Source organism: Heliangelus exortis, chromosome 2 (assembly GCF_036169615.1).
Source record: "Heliangelus exortis chromosome 2, bHelExo1.hap1, whole genome shotgun sequence".
Lineage (NCBI taxonomy): Eukaryota > Metazoa > Chordata > Aves > Apodiformes > Trochilidae > Heliangelus > Heliangelus exortis.
In genome coordinates, this window is record NC_092423.1 from 28,793,941 (window position 1) to 28,820,755 (window position 26,815).

General features: G+C 34.7%; 1 protein-coding gene across 4 annotated transcripts in view; it reads right to left on the bottom strand.

Moving 5' to 3' along the window:
• Positions 1–26,815, bottom strand: part of DGKB (diacylglycerol kinase beta) — a 327,271-nt gene that overhangs the window by 108,553 nt on the left and 191,903 nt on the right. For all 4 annotated transcript variants that reach the window (XM_071735359.1, XM_071735357.1, XM_071735360.1 and 1 more), the window contains one exon: positions 25,471–25,535. In XM_071735359.1, the coding sequence (XP_071591460.1) occupies positions 25,471–25,535 (65 nt within the window). The remainder of the gene's footprint in view (positions 1–25,470; positions 25,536–26,815) is intronic.

A 26,815-nucleotide genomic window follows, 5' to 3' on the forward strand; every position in this document is an offset into this window, starting at 1 on the left:
TTTGGTGATACTCTCTTGAAAATTAGAAAGGTGACTATAAATAAATGCTACAGCAGTAAAGGAGCAGAGCAGAGAACATTGCAAAATGACAGAGAATTCTCATTTTGATAAACAAATGCTATAAACACATCCATGTCTCAAGGCACAATATAATGAGAAAACAATTATTACAAATTAAAATTACACAAAATACTACCAAAACAATTTTTTTGATAGTTGCTATCATTTGAATCAGAATTTCCCTGAGTGCAGAGAATATCTGAATTCTCAAAGCATAAAAAAAGATTTTAAGTTATCTTGCTGCACCAGCACATGCACTCATACTTATATATATATGTGTAACTAACCCATGTCTACATATATTTCTATATGTTAATATAAGTCACATAAAATAATACCACTGAAACAGAAACCCTTCAGGGTGTATGCACAATTTATCCTGTTAGGTTTCATCAAATTAGTTGATGATGAGCTCGTAACAGATCCAGTCAAAGAAAAGATGATGATGTTTACCCTGGTAGCTGCTCTCAGAACATCAACCAAATGCTCAACCACTTGTATGGAAACATTTGATTTATAGGTGCTCCTTCACAGGAACATACTAACAAAAGTTGTTCAATATGAACAAGAATTACAGGGCTCATATTAAATTTCACTTATTAGGTGATTTTGCTTTACTAAGCTTTAATTCCTGAATAATATGTTGTTCCATAGCAGAATACAGAAATACCAAAGAATGAGGAAGATGGTTTCAGTCCTAATAAAGCTGATTTATGTCTACTCACTTCTTATGAACTGTGATACTTGTTCTCTCCTTAATATTTCTCAAACAAAACAAGTGGGAAATCTGCAAAACTGCAAAACTTACAGAGTATTTTTATAGACTGTGATAGAGACAGGAGCTGGGACGGTGCCATTAATTTAGCAATTAAAATTGGAGTGATCCAAACTGGAGTTCATAACCTAAGTAAACTTAAGGCAGTTTATAGTGCCTTAGAGTTAGAGACAGATTACAAATGACCTCGTCTGCTTTTGTTTTTTACCTTACTTTGGCTGACTGAAACCTGGTGCACCCTCTTTTGGTCACAGGATAAAATCGTCCAAATTAGTTTTCATGACAGATGTCAGAGGAAACAAGAAATAACTTAGGAAATCACTGAAATCATTCAGTTAAGATATTAAATATAGTTGGGAGGTAAAGAGGTATGTAATAAAACAGTGTATTTTAAAACAGTAAATGAAATTAGGACTGAAAATAATCAAATTGACAGAAATCCTATTTTATATCATAGGATGTTAAGATTATTTCTTCCTTCTTTTCCAGGCAATGTTATTTCCTATTTAATATACCCATTAATCTACTCATTAAATCTTACAGAAGTTATAAGAGCCCCCATGTTCAAGGAAAGTACTTCAGGTTAAATCCACACCACAAAGATGTCCTAAGATGTGATCCCATGTGAGGTTCCTTAGTAGGTACAAGGAAGCATTAAAAGTTCACAAGATGTACATTGATAAATACACACAGGTTTGCAGGCATTTTTATGTTTTGAAGGGGTAGAAACTCATTTCTTAGTATGGATGTGATGATCTCTGGCAGCCACACCCAAGAGAGACAGAAGGCATTACTTAAGATCCTGAGGACAGGCAAGGGGAAGAACAGAGAAGGATCAGATGACCTCAGTATCCTTTCCCATTTTCTGCCATTCCATGCAAAATGCCAGAACGGTGAAAAAGTGGGTCTTGGCTCCTTAGTTTCCTCTGCAGACATCTGGGAAGGAGGCTCCTGGCTCTCTATGTTCAGCTCACCACATGTTGTGCAGAACCAAACTGTCAATTGCTGAAAAAAGTCCTGGCCCTTTTTTCCATGTTGTCTCTATCAAGAGGGACTTTCAGACTCACATCAGTTACCCTTAAGATCAGGTTTTGCACAGATATACTTATATATTTTTCATTACTTTCCCAGTTCTTACTGTTCCATTACACCTATTTTATTTTAGAACTTTGAAGTCTCTGTTCCTCATTCCCTTTTCTATCTTTCCTGGGGAGGGTAGGGGCAGGCAATACGGGTTTTATTAATAGAAGGCAATTTGGTTCTCTAGGATTTGATTTGCTCTGATCCCTAAATGAAGATGGGTGTAAACACAAATGAGGGCTTAACAACATTTTAAGAAGGAGGAGATGCTCCTTGCTCATTTTTCCATCTCAAGGTTTTCCTGAAAGCGTTTCTAGGTGCCAGTGTCCTGGCAGGAGCACAAACAGTAAGAAATATGCTGAGTCCTGGGCTGGGCTGAGAGGAAAGGAGAGTCAGTAGAACTTTAGTAGGTGAGATTAGGGGGAGCACAGACAACAGAAGACATCCTGAAAATAGAAGACATCCCTGTGTGCGCATGCACAGATGAGGCAGCTGAGTGAGAGGGATAGAGAGAAAAGACAACGTTAGGATATAAATGTCAAGCATGTTAAGAGACAGATCTGATACATTAACATCCTGATTTTTTTTTTCTATACAATTATCAGTTGCAATTACACATCAAAAGAAACAAATCTACCCCCAGTTGCGATGGATGAACATCTGCACTTTCCAGACGTTCTTTTCCACAGGGTTTCTTTGCAATAGCATAGAACAACCAATCAGTCATTTAATGACAGCATTATAACCCATTATGTTCAAGAGTCAATTACTTTAAGGCCTTACAGTTTTATCACATACAATATGTCTAAATTGGATGCAATACTGTGGATCAATCAAATTCCAAATTTTATCTGAATCTGACTGTATAAGGCTACAAATGATTTACACTGGGGAGTGGGGAGGAGGAAGAACAGTCAAAATTGCAAAACACCAAATAGTTGATGAGCTCTTAGAGAATTAACTACTTCTTTCATCAATACAGGGCCTGTACACAAACAAGATAATTGCAGTTTAAAGAAAGTGTCTGGCATTTTTTCCATTTGTAACAAAGCCCAGAAATCAGTGAGCACTGATTGGTTAATCGGAAACACACAGCACATATCAGCATGTGGAACCAGACCATATGTGAAAGCAGGACTGTCACAGCAAGGACACTAAGGGTCATAGGACATACATCTGTAGGAAATCAGCCTTCATTACTTTGGCTGGTCATAGAACAGTTTGTTAGTATTACGTTCATCCATGGATGTACTATCATTAATTAAATAGAGCCATAAGTTACTTTTCAGAAACAGAACACAATATATATGTAGTCTGCCTAAGGAATGAAGGAACCACTAGAAATGCATCTCAGATGTATTATTTACAAATGCCATTTTGCAGCATCTTGACCTTTGCTTGTTTGCAAAAGCTATGGCTGATAAATCTCAGGGGACAATCAAAACATTTATTCTTATACCACTGGAAAAGAGGCTATGTTCCATCTGATGGTCAAAATAGTTGCAAATTCATTATTGGAAAACAAGATCTTCACTGGCTCTAAGTGAGCATTACTCCATCAAAATCAATACTGTTGATTGACTTTAACAAGGGAAGTGTCGGAAACATACACAAAAAATTCTTTATGGTATCTGGAGGGAAAAAATGTTCTTTTAATATTTTTTTAATAACATGCCACATAATAATTTCACTAAGGCTTCTGTATGTCTTGAATGTGTGAATCTGGAATGTAACCAATGTACAGTAAGCAGGGGCTCATTAAAATACAGGCCAAATTAAGGGCCAAAATATAAGAATTTAGTTCTTCAGTTGTGGCAGATAGGTACTGTAAACAGCACCAGAGGATTGGAAAGGCTACTTGGATATTTAAACAACATGTAAGAAGGTGGCAATGGCTGTCAGCTGAGTTTCTGGACATGTGGTAAAGTGTGAAAAGCCATGTATTTTATGGAACTAAAAAAAAACCCACTAATACTCTTGATCTACAATTACACTGGTCTGGACTCTAGAATCGTGAAGCTGACAAAATATTTTAAGAAATTAAATGGAATAAAATCCTCTCTTCTCCCTCTCCCTCTCCTCTCCTCTCCTCTCCTCTCCTCTCCTCTCCTCTCCTCTCCTCTCCTCTCCTCTCCTCTCCTCTCCTCTCCTCTCCTCTCCTCAATAAAGATTGGCCATTGCCTTCAGTTTTGAGTGCATCATAATTTCAATTAATAAACAACCTCAATAAAATCCTTCTTTTAATTTTTTCAGGCAAATTCCACTTTCTTCTCCTACCATAAGAGTGCAATGTCCACATTAGCTCAAAGTAACAGGATAGAGGCAACTTCCATTTAACCAGTTTTAAAAATTAAAAAGTTAATTTTAAAACAGACATATGTGACATATACATGATATCTTTAGGGTATGTGTGTAAAAAAGTAGGTCTTCTCTGAAGAATTTCTTTTCTTCTTGATATTTAATATCTGTAACCCTTCTGTTTGTCCAGTTGCTCCTTCTCTCTCTTTTTTTCTGACTATAGATTGACCATATATAAATAAAGATTTAGGTTAGATATTTGTCAGTACTCCAGATGCCACTAGGCTACCAGAAGTGGCACTCCTGTTCACATAATCAAATTTATATAAACTGTTAACCTGGGAATTTTTACTCCAAGACAGAGGCCAGCTGGGATTTTATTGCAGCATCAACCAAGACTTGGTGTTTTGTTTCTTTTTTTTCCCATTAGCTGCTCTGGTTTTCGTGTTCGTTGCATTTTTTTTTATTTGGTTTTCTTAATTTCATCATACTGCAGGCATCTAGGTGCCTGTGATCACATCTGAATTCTTTGTGTTGCAGAATACAACTTTGGATCTCACATCATTTGTCTTAAATCCCTGGTAGCAGGTAAGGGAAATCTGAACTAGTACTGTGGCTCTGATGATCTGTGGACATAATTGAGTAATTTTATTGTATTTTCATCTGAGACAGCAATTGAATGAACCTGATGTCCCAGATGTTCCTTTCAGTTCCTATCTTCATAAATAAGAAAAGTACAGAGCAACACTTCCCTTTGGAATTTTTACCTCTAGTTAGTTTCTGGCCATCAGTAGTTCAGAGATTTTCTGCACTGGAAGTTGCAACTAAACCATAAAGTTTAATAGCTCTTGATATCCATCTTCCATCCGTTTGCTTAAATGCAATCTCAGTCTGTGGATTGCCAATTCTCAGTCAGGAGGGTTTGAACTATTCCCCCAGGTTATTCTTTCTGCCTACTTTATTAGAAATATGTTTTCATTATTATAGTAAAAAGAAATTGAAAACTAATAGATTTGACTCTACTATCCACAATAAACCTTTGGATGGATACTTAATGAGAATGTGAGCATCTGGGATAATCAAACAAAGCAGATTCCCTAACCAGCATAGGTTAGTCAGAGAGGAAATCCTACATTTCTTACTCAGACACAGTTTCCATGAAAACAAGGAAAAGTTTTTGTTATCCTATAATCTAGTCAGCTCACTTTGTCTGTCACATATTACAAGATGCACATTCCTTCTGACTCAATATGATCGACTACCTCTCTGCCACTGTCAGTATCAAAGCTCACACTGCAGTCCAGCAGCTTCATTAGGATTCCTATGCTATGTTTAGGAGGAATTAGCTTTCTGTAGCCAAACCAGTAATAAATTCTGTTGATAATGTTATTAGGGAAGTAGGGCAACCCAGATTACAGATCTGTCTGTGACACTAAAAGAATGCATATTCTCAATTGCCATTTAAAGTAAGTCGGATGAGATGTTCAGTAAGACTTTTAAAACAAAACAAAACAAAACAACCCCAAAACAACCAAGAATCAGGTAATGAAAAAACATACTTGAAAAAAAGAAAAAGAAAAAAAAATCAAAACAGGTCCTACAAAGAATATTCAGCATTTTCATACAGCTTTTTTTCCTACAGCTTAAAATATTTGCTTGAAAATTCAAGAAAAATGAGCATTGTGCATTGTATCTCCAAATTATTTTAGATTCTGTTCTTTGAAGACAGAAAGGGACAGATTGGAACCCACATAGAGAGCAGAGAGTCACAGCATCACTGCCCTACACTGTGTAAATCTGAAGGAATGTTCCTCTTCCCACAGCTGACTGGGAGCCACTGTGAACACTCTTTGCCTGCTTTAGCTTCATCTGAAGATGAACTGCTGTGGGGTTAATCACAATAATTATCTACTTTCTCCCTCTCTAAGAAGCATTATTTGCTCTGCATCTCAGACTGGGGATTGTGAAGAATGAAGTTGAGCCTCTGCATCTGCTGTTTGCTGAGTGCTGACTTAATCCCCTCCTGTCCTGCTGTCCCACATAATTATTTTGTGGAGTGTGGGTGAAGAGGAAGACCTGAATATTGTGCATTACTGTTTTCCTTTTCCAGACATGTTGTTTAAGCCATTTCTGGAATTACTGTCTCCTTGCCACACAGAGGAATGAAGCACCTACCTTGACGACAGCGTAAAACTGAAACTATGCACAACCTGAATTAAAAACTGCACGAAGCAAATCGTGTCAAGTTTCTCATTAGAAAATATTTTTTAATTTACCAAATGAGATTGCACATGCAAGCTTTATTTAACTAGTTTATTATTTTGATTGCATATCTCCAAAATATGTTTTCAACTAAGGTAATTGTGTTAATTTGCATCTTGAAAGGGCACCTTTGCAAAACTAAGCATTTTATCAAGGTTATTCCTACTGAATCAAAAGAAATTCACACACAGAGTTGAAATAATTACCTTCAATATTAAAAATTACTAGAAAAAAAATCAGAAAAGCACATCTTCTAACCTCAATACCATTAAAAAATGGAATACAAAATGGATTTCCTGTGGGATAGATATAAAAATTAATTATTTCTTGTTTACAGGGAATTCTTAAAAAAAAGACCTGAACCATCAATATATTGTCCAGTGGTTGCCTTCATTTTATTGACAGGTGACTTTGTACCTTTTTACTTAAGCCAGTGGCCAAGACTACATTTATTGTATCTATGTATTTCTTCTAGAGGTGTTTTTTTGTTGTTTTTTGTTCGTTTGTTTGTTTGTTTCTGGTTTGTTTTTTTTTTTTTTTTTTTTTTTTTGTGGGGGTGTTATTATTTTTTTTTTCAATAGGCAAACTACGTCAAAGTAAACTGATTTTTAATCACTAAAATAAAATCTTACAGTATCACTTTAAATTAACAGGAAATAGAATGAACAGTTAAATTCAAGTCACTTTTGAACCTAGACAGCCCTTAAAAACTGCTGATAAGTGACAGCTGCCAAGTGAACCACTACCCAAGGTTTTTCCCTCTGCACTTTGTACACCTCTGAAAAGGGTTAATGTATGTGTGTACGATCTCTCTTGTGTCTTGTTCACACCTGTGCCTCTGGAGAAGAGAACAACAGCAGTGAGGCTGCTTTTTGGGCCCACAGACTCTGCAAAACAGGGCAGAACATGGTGTAGGGAACCATGCTGGTATAGCACCACATTTTTGGGGATCTACAAATGAGAAAGCAGTTTTGCTTAATGTACAGACAACATTGTATGCAATCATCCATTAATACACACATTAAATAGTTTTTTATGCACAAAACTGGAATGAAAAATGTTATCAACATAAAAATGTCCCTTTGGATATATTGACAGCTGACTAGTTTAATTATGTGAAACTTCATAATTAGTTACGTTATTCAAAATCTGATAAATTGTCTGCCAGCAATGCTGATATGGCCAAGATTAAAAAAAAAAAAAAAAAAAAGGGGATGTAACAGTCTGCCTTGTTATCAGTGTGCATGTTGTCACAGCTTCTCAGTGAACTGTGACTGAGATGTATTAGCAGGTCAAAAGGGCAAAGCTCTTCAATTTTTTACAGTTATAGAAAATGGATGACATTCGAAGAAAAGCTTAGTCTTAGCAGGGGACCAAACAAAGTGATTTTTTTTTCCATACATATATTCCTAAAGAAGGAAAAAGGAAACAAACAAATGCAGGCTCTGTTATTAAAAGGCTCTTCTTCATGCTAGGCTTCTTCTATATGTTTATTGTGTACAATTTACTGACTCAACCCCCTATAAAGCTCAAACAATGATTTGGATAAAACCAGAAAGAAAAGTGCTATGAATCTTGCTTCCTGGAGAGGCAGAGGTTGGGCCAGAGGTGAGACTTCAATGAATTACACATAGAAGTACCCATCAATTATAGATAACAGCATAGTTAGATGCATTATTTTATCTCAAATTAGGGCCATGCAATTGGGTATTCACAGGACCTCTCTCCAACAACATTATGCAAGTGTTGGCAGCTGAATGAAGTTGGACCTGACTATATCTTCAAAGAAACAGATAATTAAATATCTCCCAATCATCTGGCTTTTTTTTTTTTTTTCCTCTTCTTCTTTTCAAAAGGTTAACACTGGAATGCTTTAAAATCTGAGTAATAAGAAAAGGATGTGGTGACCTGCTAAACTTTCTAACCTTTATAACTCTCTAAGACATTTTTAACATTTAAAGTCCCACAATAATTTTGCTAATGATTACTATTTTTTTCATTTAAGAAAGCCAACTCTGCTTGCCCTCTGTGGTAAGATGAAGACTCAGGATAACAATGAAATCAATAGAGGTAACACTGCAATAATTAGTAAGTTTGTTGGAAGAGGGGTCAAGGGAGAATGCTCACAATCTATCTCTATTTCATTGACTCTTTTCTCAAATTACATCACATTTTTCACAAGTGCATGTGTTTCAAACATACATAAAAAGAATGAAATATGCTTTGATATCCCTGCCTTGTGCTGAATTTCAGAGGATATAATTTCAGTCCTAGACTCCCTGGGAAATAATTTACATCTTTATATACTTTTTTCACTATCCTTAAAAACCTCACCTAAGATTTATATATATTTATGAGCTGTGAGAGAGAAATTAAAAATACACATAGAGCTAATGATGTAAATACCACTGAAATTTAAATTATCTTCCTTAGTATTTCTGCAATGATTTCCAGGGTACTTAAGCACAGATTATTTAATATTTGAAAGACAAAGTCTGGCCTCTAAAGGCAACGTTAAAACTAGAGATGGGGTAGGACACTATGGATCCGTAAGTCAACTTTCTACTTTCCAGGAATACTTTGGAGTTGAAGCGGGGTCTCCATAAATCATCTGCTTGCAACATGGGAATGTTTCTATGGGAAGAAGGCCAGTTGAGTCAGTCCTCCCCAGAGCTGTGACTTACTTGCACCTACAGGTCCTTCATCAGGCTTAGGATTCTGGAGACCAAGGTTGAATACTTATTCCTAAAAGACTTCACCTGTACCTTTTCCCTCAACACAAACAGAGGCATTTTTAGTTAATGACTCCTACCTTGAGGAATTACGTAGTTCAGATACATTTTTTTAAATTCCGTTGTTTGGATGTCTTATCAGCACGTGTCCAACTGAAAATATCTAGAATTACATGTTTCACAAAATGCCATACAAAATAGCTATTTACCATGGTGATTTTTATGGATGGTCTACTTAGAAAGGGAAAACTGTAGTCAGTTGTACCTGAATCGCTGACCTGCAGGTTTAGAGAGCCATTATTGATCAATTTCTGGGCAAGAGCACAGGGTAATCTTTGTCATATGAATTACTTTAAATTATATGAAAATCTGGTTAACATCCAGGGATGATTAAAAAAAATACTTAGCAATATTAAGAATATGTTTTATAAATCCCTTCAAAGAATGAGTATATAACACTAAACTAGTGCTGTTAAATCAGTCAGCATTGCATCCCCTTCTGTAAACAACTGAACATTTGTCCTTTTGGGTATGTATATTTAGCACACTAGAAAAAATATTCCTTCACTTCTTCCATAACGGTAATAAAAAGAAACTAATTATTTTTCACTTGTCCATAAAAAATGTCCCTACAGCAACCTGAATTTGATTAAGCTGGTATATCAAATATATATATATGGAACTATGCAGGCAAAGTAGAGCTTACAAGAACATATGTAGAAACTAGATGATTGCAATGTTTAATAACTCAGTGAACCCTTGCTACTGTAGCATTTTTTTTTGTTCTGCATTCAGTTATTTGAAATTGAAATAATTTCTTGCCAGAACATGCCGTTCTTTTAGTGCTTAAATCAGGCCTCTTTTATCACCACAATGATCATAACTGCTGTAATGAAACATCTCAGACCTTGAAAGTTTGTGACATACTGATGCAATACCAAGATGTATTTGTTAAAACAGTTTTTCTTCTGTAGGATAAGACTAATTGCACAACCATTGTAAAAAAAAAAAAGCACAACACAACAAAATAACAAATAATCCTCTTCCTCTCTTTCTAGAGTAAGATTTCATCCACCTATACAAAATAAATTCTCAATCTCATTAACAGTGATGGAATTGGTACACTTAAAGGCACTTTAAATGATCTTAGCCTGCACACTTATTCACCTTGGGCATAGGCCAGGAAGTTAGTTTTAAGAAGCATTTAATACTGCATGAATCCCAAGCAAAGGAAATTGTCTTCTGTGTTTTAAAACTTAAGGTCAGTGGATATTGCACTGATCCAATGTGATAGGCACAAGACTCAATTGTTTAGATGTGAACCACTCATTTCACATTCATTGTTGTTTTTCTGTTGCCTTTATTTGAGTCCAGCTTTACCAAAAAAAAACCCAAAAACAGCTTGTGTGTGCTCTACCTCAACAGTAACTGCATTTAGTTTTGTTTAAAATAATTAATCACTACCAATATATATATTTTTTTTTCTCTGACAGTGCTTCAAGTTTGCAGTGGAATTATAAAAAGATTGTTAATTTACACATACAAGATAATTTTATGTGACTTAAAAAAGATTAAATGGAACAATCAGGAGTGACAGTGGAAGAAATGAAATCAGGATATGAATGAGCACTGTTTTATACAGTAGGTGTTCCTGCAAAACCTAATGCTAATACTTAAACTCATCAGTTAATCACTTCCCATATTCTTTTTCAAATATTAACCTTTTAAAAAGTTGAATTAGCTTAAGAATAACTTGATATATTATTAGGATTCATTTAAAAAGTCCATGCTGAAAAAGAATGGTTCTCTTTTTAAACAGTTTTTAATTATTATGAGGCTTATATGAAGAGGAAAATATATTTTAACAAGCATCCACACAAGTGGTCTGATTATGTTATTCTAATCTGCAAACCTAATTATCACCTTCTTATGGAGTACAAGGAACAGCTTTAGAAGAAAATTAATGTATCCTATCAGTGGGACAGTTTGTCACTTTATTAAATAATCATCTTCTTTGCAAATAAAATTGTTAGAAGCTTCATTGTATTAAGGAAAAAATAAAACCCCTCACACCATTACATATTAAAATTAACTTCCCACCGTTTCTTTAATGGTCTATTAAGCCTTCACTGTGGTGGATTATGAAGTACAAATGAGGATAGCAACTGTTTCTAAAACTGAAAGAAACAAATACACTCTATGCGTGTTTTTTCTTACTGTGAGTTATAATTTAGCAAACATTTAAACTAGTTTCACCAATTTCCAATGCAGAAAGTGTATCCTAAATACAAAGTAGATAAGTTTTTTTTTTTTTCTCTTTTTAGATGAATCATAAGCTGTGGGGAACCAAACTGACATCTCTCTATCTGTTTTTCTGTAGGGGAAAAAAAAAAATCCCACCCTGTATTTCAATCTAAAAGACAAAACATCCCAAAGGTAATCTGAAAAGTACCGAAAGATGATGTTTGAAGTAATCTTTAGCCTAACCTATAGCATTAAAAATGGAAATCTTGACCAAAATATTTAACACATCATTATATAAATTACCATTCTCCCTAAGATCAAAATTTCACCTCTAAATATTCAAAGATACAGTAATCACAGAATGGCACAACTTGTAAACACATACAGGAATCCAGCTTCTAAGCATGCAGAAGGTCATGCTTACCTGCAATGTAGACATCCTATTGGGCTCTCCAGTAAATAAAGTTTTTTCTGTCACTGGTTATTGCAGTCAAAAACTATGGTGTTGGTTGTTGCTTCTGGTTTTTCCCCCTCTCAGGATACAGATTATGATTTCCATGAAGAGCTAGCATGGATATTTTTTAGCTCACTTTGATCAGGTGTTCAGTGAAACCAAAAATGACATAAAATGAAGCCAATTTTAATGGATTTTTTCATGTAGAAAAATTTGTTAGCTAACAGATGGAATATCAGCTTAAAGCTATGTATTAAACCATACTTAGCTACCCCTTATTAACTATTTCTGAAAAGTCAATATAGACCACCTGGAATTTAGGCAGCCCAGTTTGTGGGTTTATTTGTACTAAAGGCTTGAACTGAAATCTCCAGCCTCTCAGACAAGTAATCTTACCTTTGCAATTCTAGCCATAATTTTCAATCTTACCTGCTGGAGTTTCACCCTGGCATCAGGACAGCAGAATAAAGAAGCCCCTGGATGGACCTATGCTATATCCATGAGTTTCAAGCTGTCCTGATGCTCTGCATTGTATAAATAAATATTCACCCCTGAAGATTTTTTTAAAAAAGCAAACAAGAAAAACCCCAAATGCTCTCTCACAGGCTGACTTAGTATTAGGGTGACTTGTACTTCACTTATGCATCTCAGAGGGAAAAGAGGAGTCTTTGTCAAGATCTTGAAGCTGGGACTCTCTCATGGTCCTTAAGGACATGGTGTAGTGGTGGACTTGGCAGTGGTTGGACTTCATCTGAAAGGTCTTTTCCAACCTAAAAAATCTGCTGGTTCTATGATTCAAGCAAGCACTCTGAGGATAACCAGACCTGTGGAAGAGGCAAAGTTCCCTTTCTGTTACTGAGGCTTCACCAGGTTATGACTTTTTACACAGGAAAAATTCTCACATCAGGGGAACAATTTTCTGCCCAGCACTGTCATCAGAGAGAGCCTTACTAGCTATTTTTCCTCCTTTCAGATAGTGAGATACTTTGCCTTCATAAGAAACCCAGAATCTCACAGAAACTCAGGTTTCTGTTCTTTCCATGTGTGAAATAATCCCTTTCTTTTATCCTATAAAATGGCATAAAAGTCATAAAAATATATAGCTTTGAGCTGTCATAAAAGTTTGGATATTCTATCCATACAGAAAACTAAAAAAAATCAGACGTGTCTTGTAATCAGAAAGATGGATCAAACTGGTCATGAGAGTCAATAATGATTTCATTCATAAAACTGTCATTCTGGTTATCACTAACATTCATATTCTTTGTGAGGGAAAGCCTCAACTATAAAGATACTGATTTTCCTTATGTATTATCTGATACAATTAAACGTGCACCTCCTGTGGCTTGTGGGTAAGGTATATCCAGCTATCAAAAATGTCCAATATTCTGTGATACTATACATGGGGCATTACCAGTAGTCTGTAAAATAAGACACTCAGTTTGAAATATTAGAAGGTTACTTAATTTTAATGAACAAGAAATTATTTGAGTTAATGAAACAATCCATAAAGTCAATGTTTTTATGATAAACTCTATCTTTCTGCATTTTTTAACTTATAAATGTGAAGATCAAAAGCATATCTGGTAATAAAAGGTGAAGAATATAAAAAGCTCAGATAGATGAGGATTTCAGTGAAACATAAGCTGATCTATTAGAAGTAATTTTTTCCCAACAGGTTTGGGCCTACCCCCAAATATAAATTCTTGAAGAACAGGACAAGATATTATTCACAGTTAAGTATTTCAGAGTGCTCTCAAAAAAGCATAAAAGTGATTAATTCTAGAAAAATAGGAGAGCAGTTATTTAGCCTGCAGTGGCATTGATACTTTGCCTCATACTTCTGAGCAGACTTTTGTGAGGATGGAACAATTCTCTAAACCTTAATGTCACTTTCCCATTTTTTACAGGAAGCAGGATTGCTTTTTACAGGCCTGCATCTCTAGATCCTTCTTAATCTTAGCACTGTGCACCACATTCTTAGCAAAGAAACTTATTATGTCTTTTTCCAGGCTACAGGTTTTACAGTGCTACCAGTTTAGGGTACTAAAACAGGCATGCTTATGGTTTGATTACTTAATCTTACATGGCCAGAGCATCCTGGTAAAAGTGTACACTGCATGCAACTGTAAACTGTCTTAAAATTTCATAGAGAAGAAAAGTGTTATGAAAAATATAGATATTATATAATAAAGCCTTCAGAAAAAATAGGCCAAACAAAGCAACACATAAGACTTCAAGTGAGAGACATGGTTGAAAAACTCTTCCTCTTGCTCTGCTAGCTTCTTCGTTTCCTTTTTTATTAAAGCACTAAACCATGAGCATTAAGCAGCTCTTAATTTAGCTTTATAATAAAAATTGAAATCCTTCTTAACCAAGAGTATATTTTTGTTGAAATCTGTATCCTTGATTATTTCATAAGGTGAAAGAACAAAGTAAAGTGAAGACAGACAAGGAAAAAATTAGTAAAAAGCAGAAAGAGAAACTAGAGCAGTTGTAAGATGCCAGATGGGAAAAGTAGGCAAAAGATGAATGAGCCTTTTAGCAAGAACAGACTTCTAAGTTAAAATTTCATCTCAAAGACTTCCTTCACTTGACAGCTAAAAAATATTTGGTAAGGATGAAGAAGGTATAGGATCAAGCTATAATGTGGGAGACCAGGGTTGCCAGCGTGTGATCCAGTGTACTCAGCCACTGCCCCTTTTATTCCATACATAGCTGCATCTCCACTGAAGAATGGATCACACTTCCAGGAGAACATTGTCTGTGCTAACTGAGATGGCTCTGGAAACACAGGCAAGACAGCCACAGAGTATTGCTCTGGGCTTGAAGGAGTATAAAATGACTCCAAACCACAGAAGAATATGTGGTGCTGTGCTCCCTGCACACCCTGTAGTACCATCCAGCTTAGAAGCAGACCTGCAGTTCTTTATGCAGGAGGTCAGAGGTAACTGTCCATGAATGATTTTGAGAAACTGGCAGAGTCAGAGAAGGTTCAGAGTAGCCCTTAAAGAATTCTTATTTCTGTAACTCTAACAAGTTCTCTCTTTGGCATTTCCTGCTGCGTCTATCAGGTCTCTCCAACAGGGACTGTTCTGCATTATGCCTCAATACCCTTAATCCTACACTTTCAGCATCTTTGGGCTATGTAAGTAATTGTCAAAGGAGCTTGGGCAGAGAGAAGGAAGACTACTGTGTGCACTTAAAAAATATGACAGATTGCAAATGCTTCACATTTTACTCTATATTTAACAAAAAAAGTTGAGAATGTCTTGTTCTAGTATGCAGTACACTACACATACCATCACCTTTGCAGCAGATGTGTACAATCTGCATGATATTAATTTTGTTAATGTGAATAAAGTAGCAGATAAAGATCATTATAAGATCATTATAAAGATCTTTTGCTGGGTTTTTAAATAATACAAAAATGTCTCCTCACAAGGTTAGTGCCATGACAACCAGGTGACAGAGTCAAATTCTCACCTTGTTTTCTGGGTTTCTGCTATAGTTGCCAACTGGCTTTTGGAGTTGCACTGTAGTCCAGTTGCTATTTTCTTGTTAAAACAGTTTTTTTCCTGTAGGATAAGACTAATTTCACAACTATTGTAAAAAAAAAAAAAAACAACCACAACACAACACTTTCCAAGTAAGTAACAAAGTGTGTCTGACTGCTCCTTATCAGAAGGGGGAAACTGAACCCTGATACCTTCCTTCCTGACTGAGAGTCCTCATTATAGAGCCAGTATAAAAATAGTCCCATGGCTGCAGTAGCATGGCTGCCAGGCACTTAGGTTTACTTTTTAAAGCTCCACAGCAATTTGACAATTAAATTTATGTCCTCACACCACTTCCACAGAACATTTACTCTGCAGTTCTCTATGAAAGCAAAGCAGCTAAACATACTGAAGGTTTCATTCAGAGTGAGTTGTCAGCTGTCTCATACTGGTAAGAAGAACATATTTCTTTGATTAACACACTTTTTTTCTTTCCTTGAACATCAACAAAATCTTGATAAAGAACTAGATTGACAGCTTAACACAGCCTTCAAGGCTTTCCTATCAAAATCCAAATCACTTAAGAATCTTCTGCTACTTCTGCTGCCACTGTAGGTATTAATTTATCACAACTAACAGAAAAGAGTCCAAGAAATATTTTAGATCATAAAAAAAAAAAAAAAAAAAAAGAAAAAAATCAATGCTGCCCTTGTTTTTAATATATTGGGAGCACAAATATTCTAACCATAGTTAGAAAGTTCTTCAGCTGGCCATTATACTCCCAAATCACAAGTTACTGTTCAAAAGAGCATTCGATGCCTTTAGACATCTTCATAATTGGCTCAGAAATAGCATGCTGCAAGAAAGGTTAACAGACCTTGCTGTTCCTCATATGGACAAATCTTTATTAAAAAAAGCATAACTGAAAGGTTCTCAAGAACCAGGAAACCACATTACTTGCAGCTGTTCTCTAGGTCTAATTTGAACGAAAAATGGCAAATCTAACAGATGGTCTGGCCCCTTCCACGGACTACTAAATCAAAATCCTAGGCAGCTTTTACCATATATACTTATATCACATGGTTTAAATGATGTCCTTGTACTGAATTTTAGGTACATCAGGGAAACAACTTAATGTGAATTCAATATGATATTAAAATACTCTATTAATGTCTTAACCTAAGGAAAAATATTAATTGTTGGCATATCTAAGCACACTTGCAGGGATTGTAACTGGATATAATTTGAAAACTTTCCAAGCTCAATAAATTCCAAATAATTACTTGGTAACAGTTTATATGTCCAATGGTGTTCTGATTTTATATTATGAATTTTTTTTATGCCATAACATACCAACATAACACAAGCATCTGAGCAGTAAATGAAATCAGAATTCCTGTTCATTAAAATTTTGAGAAATATGAAAATTACATTGTTCCCCATGTGTTTCTTTGCCTCTCCTGTATCCTGTCCTGACAGTTTCCCCAGAGACTTCCCCTGGGCCTTTTGAGGTAGAAAAGGTGGGTATTCTGATCCTTTAGCCAACAATCTGCCCCTCTGCATTACCTGGAGTGCAGAGCAGAGCCTTAAATAAACACAAGCAGGTTTCATTGGACCAGGTTGGCACTATTTTTTAAATTCCAAAAATTGCTTTGTCTGACAAAGGAAGAAGTTGAAAGCAGGATACTAGACTCCAGCCACTGATGAAACAGCAATGAACATCCTTTAACTTCTTCAGAAGCTGCTATAGATCAATAGTCACCAACTATTCAGCAAAATAGTTACAAGGGAAGGAAGAGAGGCATTCTTTCAGTTCCATGGTAGTACATGGAAATAATCTAAAATGAGTAAAACTGTCTTAGAAATGGCAAAAACACAAGAAATTATACGATTTAGTCTCAAAAGACATAAATGACCAAAACAGTGCACCCAAAACCCATTAAATCTCCTGTTAGGCAGCCTATAAAGTGCAGTGAGGGAAAACCAGGCAATATAAATTTAAACTACTTGACTTCAATAGTAATAGTGTCACAATCAGAATAAACAACAGCCATTCCCTGTAAATCACCAAGTAAGCCGATTTCTTTCTCTGATGATTTTTTTTGTTTTCACCTTTTGTTTTTCACCTTGTCTTTAAAGATGTGAAGCAAGTTCACAAACACATGCATGCATACATACCCAAAGAGACTGGAAAAATCCGTATTTTGAGTACTAGTATGTAGTATATAAAAATATAAAAATAAGATTTATATAAAAAGAAAATATAATATAAAAATAAAAATAGAAAACAGAATTTGGATACATCAGTGCTAAAGAGATTTGGTACTAGGATAAGTACTTCTCAATTTTGATTACATACTTATAAAGAAGTAGTTATTATTTTACAACTAAAACTGAACCTCAAATCATTTTGATGGCAATGTTAGCAAGGATGCAGTTGTAAGAATAGGAACCATCATACAACTGCACCTGTCATAGAATTATCATACAAATGCATTACATGAACTGCTCTATGTTATTAAAATACAGTATCTTCAAAATATTTTCTTTGGAAATATTCTTTTGGAAATATCCTGTGTTAATAAAATGAAGACATACATCACAAGTCAATAAGATTGTTACCTGAGGAATATCCACAGGACTGATCTTATTTTTATAGTCTACTATACACTACAAAATTGGAAATAGTTCTAGCTTTGCACATTTCTTACACAGGGCTATGTAACTAGTTGCAATAAAAACAACAGACTTGAAATCAGATCACAAAGCAGTCTGATTATTCACAGGAAAATACATAAGCCAGGCAAACAACATTCAAACAGAGGAAAGATGAAGATTGGAAACGTTACCTGAAGTGATGGAGCTGGTGACAGGGGATCTTTATTAGACACATTAACTACTTAAAATCACTTCAGTTATATAATTAGCAAAGATAAGAACTATAGGTTATTTAATCAGGGATGGTACATTGGTTGGAAGGATTACTTTTCAGGTAATCTTGTGAAAAAATAATTTTGAACTGTAAACTGTAAACTGTACTAAAATTTTCATTTTTATGGTTATGAGGATTGGTTAAATTAAAAAAAAAATATTTCCAATTACTTAAGTCTCTCTCGTATGGCACAAACTAAATTTCAATTTCAGAGTGCAGAGTTGGAACCCTGGTATATAATGGTTGTAAGATTCTGGATCTAAAGAAAATCTAAGACCCAATTTCTTGTGACTTAAGGCACAAAGCAAGTAAAGGCAAATGCTGTAAATCATGTCAGCCCATGATGTACTAAAGGAGTATTTGGGCTCTACTCATTATCTATGGCTACAGTAGCATATGCCTGGATAACATTCTCTAAAAATAGGGGCTTAATTACTGGAATTAAAGGATTAAAAAAAAGCCCCATAAAGTGCCCACAGTTCAGAGTAAAGGTTTTCATGTTGTGATTAAATTTTAATTTCTTTGTAGTAAAGAATAATGTGTTTATGTTTATTAAGTAGGAAGTGTAAAATTTATTCCTTAACAATTCATTTCATTGCTTTTAATGGCTTGGATATAGTCAATAATATCATGCATAAGTGTGCTGTGGCCACTTAGCAAACTTGACTGGATTTCGAAGAAAGGTTTTGTGATATATATTAGAAATGGCTGCTGATTAACTGTTTATAAAGCCCAGCATCTCTTGTAAACATGATATATATCCACATGAAATGTATGTAAGGATTTGCTTCAGAGATTTGAAGACTAATTAATCCAAAATTAATATTCAAAATCAGCTTCCAGTATTCACCAGTATTCACCAGTATTCACCAGTTCTGATTATAACTCCACCTCTTAAAAAAAGAAAACAATATTTGATATAAAAAAACCAATTCTATCATGATGCATTTTATTCAGTGTGGGCTCATGAAAATCAGGGAAAACAACCTTTTTCATTTGTATAGAATGAACCTGACTGCACTCCATCAGCAAGCAGTCAGTAGCAAGCTGTACTTTAGTAGCTCTGTTAGTGTTTCTCTTGTCTATTATAGACTCCCTTCACATGTGGATTTACTACAAATGAAAGTAGTCACAGCAGTCATAGTAGAAAGCTTTTTATCTCATTGTGGTTTTAATTGTTCTTTCAAGTGGTGACTAAACATCGGAAGAGTCCTGAGATTTAATTCCTGTATAGTGAAGTTTGCCTTTCATATACTTTAATAAAAGGGAATAGTTTTAATTAATCAAAGAACTAGCAGTACATCCAATGGACACTTCAATTCACAGAAAATGTTCAACTACCTACTCTGAATATTGAAACATCATCTTCAATAAATGCCTTTTCCAGCTTGACATCGGTTGAAGAAAATGACATTTTATTGACCTTGGCATGTAGCACGTGGATAGACCTGTTTTGTGAATCAAAAGTTTGTAGCAAACATGTTGGGCCAATCCCTCTATATGACTGTGCACCATGTTAAACAATCCCTTCCCCTAGACAATGCAATGGTTTTCACCCTTTAACATATACATCTTTCACTTTAACATATATGTGGCTGTTCAGTTTACCTGACAATTTCTAAAGCAACTGTTCCTTTAACAACTGTGTATCATTACATATCTTCAAAACATATATCTTTCCTTAAAGGAAAAAAAAAAATTCCCATACCTTATCAGTATCAGTAATACACATTTTAGCTGTTTGGTTTTAAAAGTGCAGGATGGCAAGTGTTTCACAACAGCCTTTTCATTGGAAGAGCCCAATGAACAGATAGCCCACACTGTAGTAACAGCACAAAACCTGACCCTGCTTTAGTCCTGCAGTGGTGAATTTGACAGCTGAGGACTGAGAATACAAACGTAAATTCATTGCTGCACTGAGGGTCTGACACAGCACGCTGCATTCAGAGGTCCACTTTGAAATAACAGTGGATGTTGGGACTTAGGGACATCCACTTAAATATAGTTTGTACAGCACACTGCTTCTAGTCTGAACCTAAGGCTTTCCAATCACATCAGTCCCCAGAGAGCCACCAATAATGCCCAAGAGCAAGAAGACTCTCAAGCAGAATGCCTTCAGCCAGGAACACATTCTAGGAAAATTATAAATATGTGAAATCTTGTATCACAGAGAGGTGAAAGTACTGCAGATTGAGACTGCTGTAATTTTACTATGTAGACAACAGATACAAGTAGGCTGAATCAGCATTCTTCTCCAAGTATCCTCTTTTATCCCAGCTCACTGAACTCAAGCACACATTATACACTTCAGGCATTTTTTTCTAAAGATAAGCTCCTGCATGTTTGGAGTCTGAGAAAAGAACAGGCTGATTCTTTTCTTTTTTTTTTTTTTTTTTTTTTTTCCTTTTTCTTTCTGTCTATAAATGTTGTAACCAAGAAGTAAGCTAAGTACAAGCTATGTCTTGCTCATGTGAAAATATTTCACACTCTATCATAAATATTTTTGCTTGTGTTGCTTCTTTGATGACTACAATTGCAGTAACAGTGTTTGAGTTCAGAGGTATTGTTCCCTGGAGTCTTATCCTTTTATGAAAAGAAATCTGTAGGTTCAATGGGACAGGTAACAGATGTTTGCAATCTGGTCTCTCTGTGGGGCTAGTATCTTCTCTGCTCAGTCACAACTAGGAAAGGAGCAGAGGTAGAAAGAAAGAGACTGAAATGTCTCCAAATCTGGTTAGAAACTTTGTGTTGATGATTGGTATATTCACTGCAAATATGAAGTTGTGATTCAACCCAAGAGACTCCTTCACTTAAACTGAAAAAATAGCAACTGATTTGGAGAATCTACAGTATTCAAGTGGAATGACTGTGTTCTGGCTTAGATTAGAAACCTTTTACATTATAGCTTTAGAATACAGTAACAGTGCTTGCATGATGAGATTTTTTTCTTTTTTTTTTTTTTTCTTGAGGTCAGTCAAGATATGATACTACGATGACTACATTGTATAGTGCAGTTGTCAAAGAGGGACACATGGAAAAAACTTGCTAAAGATTCATTTACCTGCCATTTTCCCCACTTTTTCTGTCTGTGTCTTTTCCAGACTAAACCAGTATTCCATAACATAGGTCAAAACATAAGTGTAACTTCCTTCACTCATATTCATTAAAAGAACAGCTATTCTCTTGGACATGACTTGCACAAAGTTAATCACAACTCTGTGTTACTTAAAAATTTCCTAACAGATTAGGTGCATAGTTACTGGCACAAAATAAAAGCATAACTAAGAAAGACGGAGGAAAATCTCAAAAGTACCATTGAATTATTAGGAGTAGGATTTTTTTTATGCTTTAGGATTTGCTCATCGTAAGAGAGGAAAATAAACTGATGTTTGAAAACCTGTGATGATATACTTAAGACTGAAAATGCAATTTATAAATGCAATTTAGAATACGTAATATCAACTTGAAATATTTCTTTGTTCAATGTATTCTTTGTTTTCCTGAGTATATTCCAGTCACATATCTCATACATCTGTTATTCCCAGCACCGAGTCTATGATGTTTACACAGATCTCCCTGCAGGATATTTTGGCCTAACTGAATCATTATTTCAGCAGTATGTCCTGGTTTAATGATGCTGCCTTTTGTAACTTTTGTTCCCCCTAGGGTTAACTCTGCCCTTCCACACTGAAATCAGAAAATCTGACCCTGCTCTAAAGCAGGAGATGCTGGGAAGTGAACCCCGCTTTCTCAAGCACAGGGTTCTTAGCACTACACACCTGTAGAATGGGGAATGTGAAAGGTGAGATTCTGGCTTTTATGAACACATTTAAATCTTAATGCAGTGTCAGTACTGGTTTCTGACAATGTGTGCTAATGATCTTAAGATACAGTTACTTAAAATGGCATATTAGGATTCATTCTTTTGACAGAGGTGGGGATGCTACTCTGTTCTCACTTCCATTCTATTCTATTTGACCACCACTACAAGAAAAAAATCTGCAGATCTATTTTTAGGATCAAGTAATGAATATTTTCAAATACTATAATATAATATAATATAATATAATATAATATAATATAATATAATATAATATAATATAATATAATATAAATAAAACATTTAAAAACAGTTCTTAAGTATTTACGCTGACCCTTATTTGGAAAACCATATGCAGCCATTCTATATTGCAGCTTACAAATATAACATTTTCAAGTGATTAAGGCATGTATTAAGCATTTTTCAGTCAAATTTGAGTTTCTGAACACAGAAGAGTCTTTTGACAAAGGGACTTGGTTTCATTTTAATAAGAATCTGAAAGAAACAAGTGTTTCACTTTAATAAGAATCTGAAAGAAACAAGTGTTTCACTGAAAATTAAAGCCACAAGGTAGCCACTAAGTAATGTGAAGATTTAAGAAAAAACAGACAATGTGGATTTTTAATTCATGAGTATTTACACACACTTAATCGGAGATTTTCCAAAGACCTAAATGTTTAAGTATCTGCAGGCAGTTTAGAAATCCACATCTTAATTTATTTCTATTTTCAGTAAGACAATAATACTCAGTCTTTGTGTCCCATATCATGGGATAGTTTTGAAATGTGTCCGACTTCCTAATAATTATCCACCCACCTGCAAACAGTCTACAATATTGGTTACTAGTCACTAAAAAGTCCTTCCAAGCCTTGTGATATTTTCTCATCTTCATTTTGAGAAGGTAAGCAAGTACAGAAAGATTCTGCTTTCACACACAAGTTTCAGGCGTTTCGCTACTGGTATGCTCTATTTACACATGGAACTTGGGATCACAGTGTCAAGGAATGTCCTCAGGAATTTCAAGATCATTATCAAGACTTAAAGCAGAAGACTCTCCAAACCCAAACTTAACCTGATTATTTCACTGAAGCAAATAGAACACCCTTGGGTTTCAAAACACCTCTGCATGCAGCATGAACTGAAAGATTTGCTTCAGTGAGGAAACTTTTAAAATATTTATTTTCAGCGTAGAAATTCAGTGCAAAGACTTGCTTTACAAAACTGAGTGATAGCTGTGGGAGCTCAAACCCTTGGAAAATCAGGCAGAAGGAAACTAACATAAAACCACAAAATAACTGATTTTTTTAAATAATGAGAAACATTCATATGTGAAAACATAGGATTGTCAAATGAGTAAGTGCTATGAACTATGGAGCCCACTATGAATCTGACTTGAGCTGGACTTGCTGATTCTAGATCATTTAGATTGCACATAAAATTCCACACTCTGATGAATAAAGTCTTGTGGTTTAGCAGACATCTGAAAAAAGGTTTTATTTTTACACGCTGCAAGAAAACACTGCTGCAACATCTTATGGAGTGTTGCCACATGCAAATAACTGTTAGTGGAAGAAACTATTTGTGAACTAATGTAATCTGGAAAATTGCATTCAAGAAAAATAGAAATCTGCATTTTTGTCTCACTATAGAAAAGAAGACATTTAGAAGCATCAGTCTCTACTACAATACTTTCCTCAAATCTTTATATTCTTTTAGAAATGTATAATCTTTTTGAATATTCTTTCAATACCCAGAAAATCATTGCTTTTTTCACGTTCTTTCAATATTGCAGTACCAAAGCACGTAGGGATTGAAACTATATATTTTTGTAATTAATTTCCTTAAGATAATGTTAGAAACATCAGGTTCCTTAAAATATAGATGAATTTCAAGGTGAGTCTGCTAGCAGATGTTATTAATGGCATATGATTTATTGTGACATGAAATCAGATCTGAAACTCATGTTATTAGCAGAGCTTTTTATAAATTATAATTGCCAACTGCTGAAAATATGCAGAAAGACCACTGATAAACTAGCTTCACCAGCAGGGCCTAGAATATCTGAATTTGCTAGATGTCCAGTGTCTCAAGTACTGCTGAACGAGTATAATACATTGGAATGTAAAATTCTTTCACAATGATAAGTATCTGACATAGGAAGAGGAGGACATCCAAAACAAATGTTTACTGTGGTATTTGAAAAGAAACATACACTCAGGCTCGTAGTATGTCATTGCATAGATGCTAAACAGATTGAGTATTTAAGGAAAAAGCTCTCACCTCTGACTGTTAAATGTAAAATTAATGCTTTCAACATGAAAACATTGTTAGACAATATTCAAACATACTGAAACATCATTCTGTACAGCTCTAAGATGACAGGACAAGCAGTGTATTTATCATCCTCAGGTCTATGAAGATTCGCATCTACATCAGACTTTCCAAATCACCCCCATGGAAAATTTAAGAAAATCTCTGGGTAGGCTCACAATAACAAAATATTTGTGTTAATAATTACTTCTACATATTCCTCATTTATTCCAAATAACTTCATATCTTACTTTGCTCTCCCCGCTTAAGTTTAAATGTTAATTAAAGTTTCTGAAATGTTGCTTTTACCCATCACAACATATGTGCTAAATTACCAAAATAAGAAAAGACAAACACAAGCATAACGTTATGAATATTAGCTTCTCAACAAGCCAGATACTGAAAGGAGGTGAATTTACAGTATATGTTGTAATATGTTTTTAATCTCCAGAAAAGCTCTGAGATAACATTGCAATTCAGAAAGCAACACAAGGAACAGATGCAGTCGGATTCCTGACTTTTTTACATATCCAAAGCTGTTTAATGATAAAAGCATTTATGTGTAAAATGGCATTCACTTGCCCTTACTAAGAGTATATATGGAAGAGCCCCCTGTCAATGTACCAGTGTGCGTGTGGGTATGAAACATAAGGATCACCATCTGCAGCTGTCTAATAAGTGTTCTTCAGTGCCTAATGGCAAAGTGTCAATTCAGGGATCTTCAGATACCACAATGCATCATCTTGTCCAGGCTACTTTCACAAGTCAAACATTTCGCATGTGAGAAGAGTTTATTTATATTGCTATTCATTTCAGTCGAAATACCAGATACAAAACAGTTACACTACAAGCAGGCTGGGAGCATATACTTCAGATAAAATGCACTAATTTCCCCCCTTTTGTAAGAATCGATATTTTAAAGGATGTGCAAAATTTAACCCCTCACAGAACATACCTTAGTAATACCAAAAGAATTTTTCATATGTACATAGTAGTAGATTCTTACCTACTGTTGAACTTCTCTGGATGTTTTTCTCTCATGATATGGAATCTGTGGGCAATTGAAGCATCCTAACAGGAAATAAAACAAACAACATAAATCTATGGTGACAGGGAAATTACAAAACAGAAGACCAAAACTGTAAACAAGGTACAAAATTTGTAAGGCTTTTTGTGAACTGTAATTTTCAACAGGAGCAATACTCATCACTTAGAAAGCTTACAGGCACACTGTAAGAATGGGATATATCTGAACGTAAGAATTTTTTTACACTTGTTACAGTGTCCATAATTCCTTCTTACAAATCAGACATGATAGTTATGTCCCTTGGAAGTATCTTCGACTTCTGTACAGCAAATACCATCTAAATCTGGTGAAGGTTTACAGTATGACCATTCATATGCTTCTTTCTTGTTGGAAAACTGGATAAAGTCTATGAAATCTGTTCCTTTAGTAAAGATTCAGATTCAGCAGTTACTTTATAGGCATATATCTTGATATTTGCATATAGCCATTCAATAGCTTTCTCTAAAATTTATCAGAAAATGGGAATAAGTGCCAGAAGAGGCCCCATTTGCTCTATTTCAGGATAAGGAATCACGGGGGGGACAAGTGGATTTTTAACACAAACCCCCCACTTATTAATGAAATTAAATATACTTTATAATTTTTAAATGAAGTAAATTATGCAAATAATACATATAAAGAATGTGAAATTAAATAGCTGCATGAAATATTTTGGAACTGAAGTGCTAGAAGCCGTATTCACAGCATTTTTATATGTAATTCCTTTGCAGGTATGAAAATAATATTTTTCTCATTCAAGATAATGTTATATTTATTTAGTATACTAATTCATTAAAAAATTTACTATCTGGAATTAAGAAAGTAAAAAGTTTTTTCATCTTTTAATCTATGTGTTAAACTATGTGTGAGAGTATGAGATGTATAAAGTCTTCATTCTTGCAGGAGACAGTAAATACAGAAATCTATTCAGATCATGCTTATGTCTTAAAATGCTCCATATATAAATATATAAATATAAGAAGAGTTAGTTCAGCTAGTAAGAAATTTAATTCCAGTTTCCATGTTAAAAATTTTGACAAAATCTAAGAATAAAACTATCCCTATAGTTTATTGTTATACACATGAAAAAAATACATTCTTTACCAATTTAAATAATTATGGAAATGTAAAAGCTAAGAATTTCAGAGAAATATTACATTCAGCATTAAGTCTATATTTAGCGTCATTTTAAATAATTTTAAATACTTTGCAAAATAAATGCATGAACTTTAATACCACGTCAAATATAAAACTGTTCAGATAGATTGAATATTTAAATAAACTA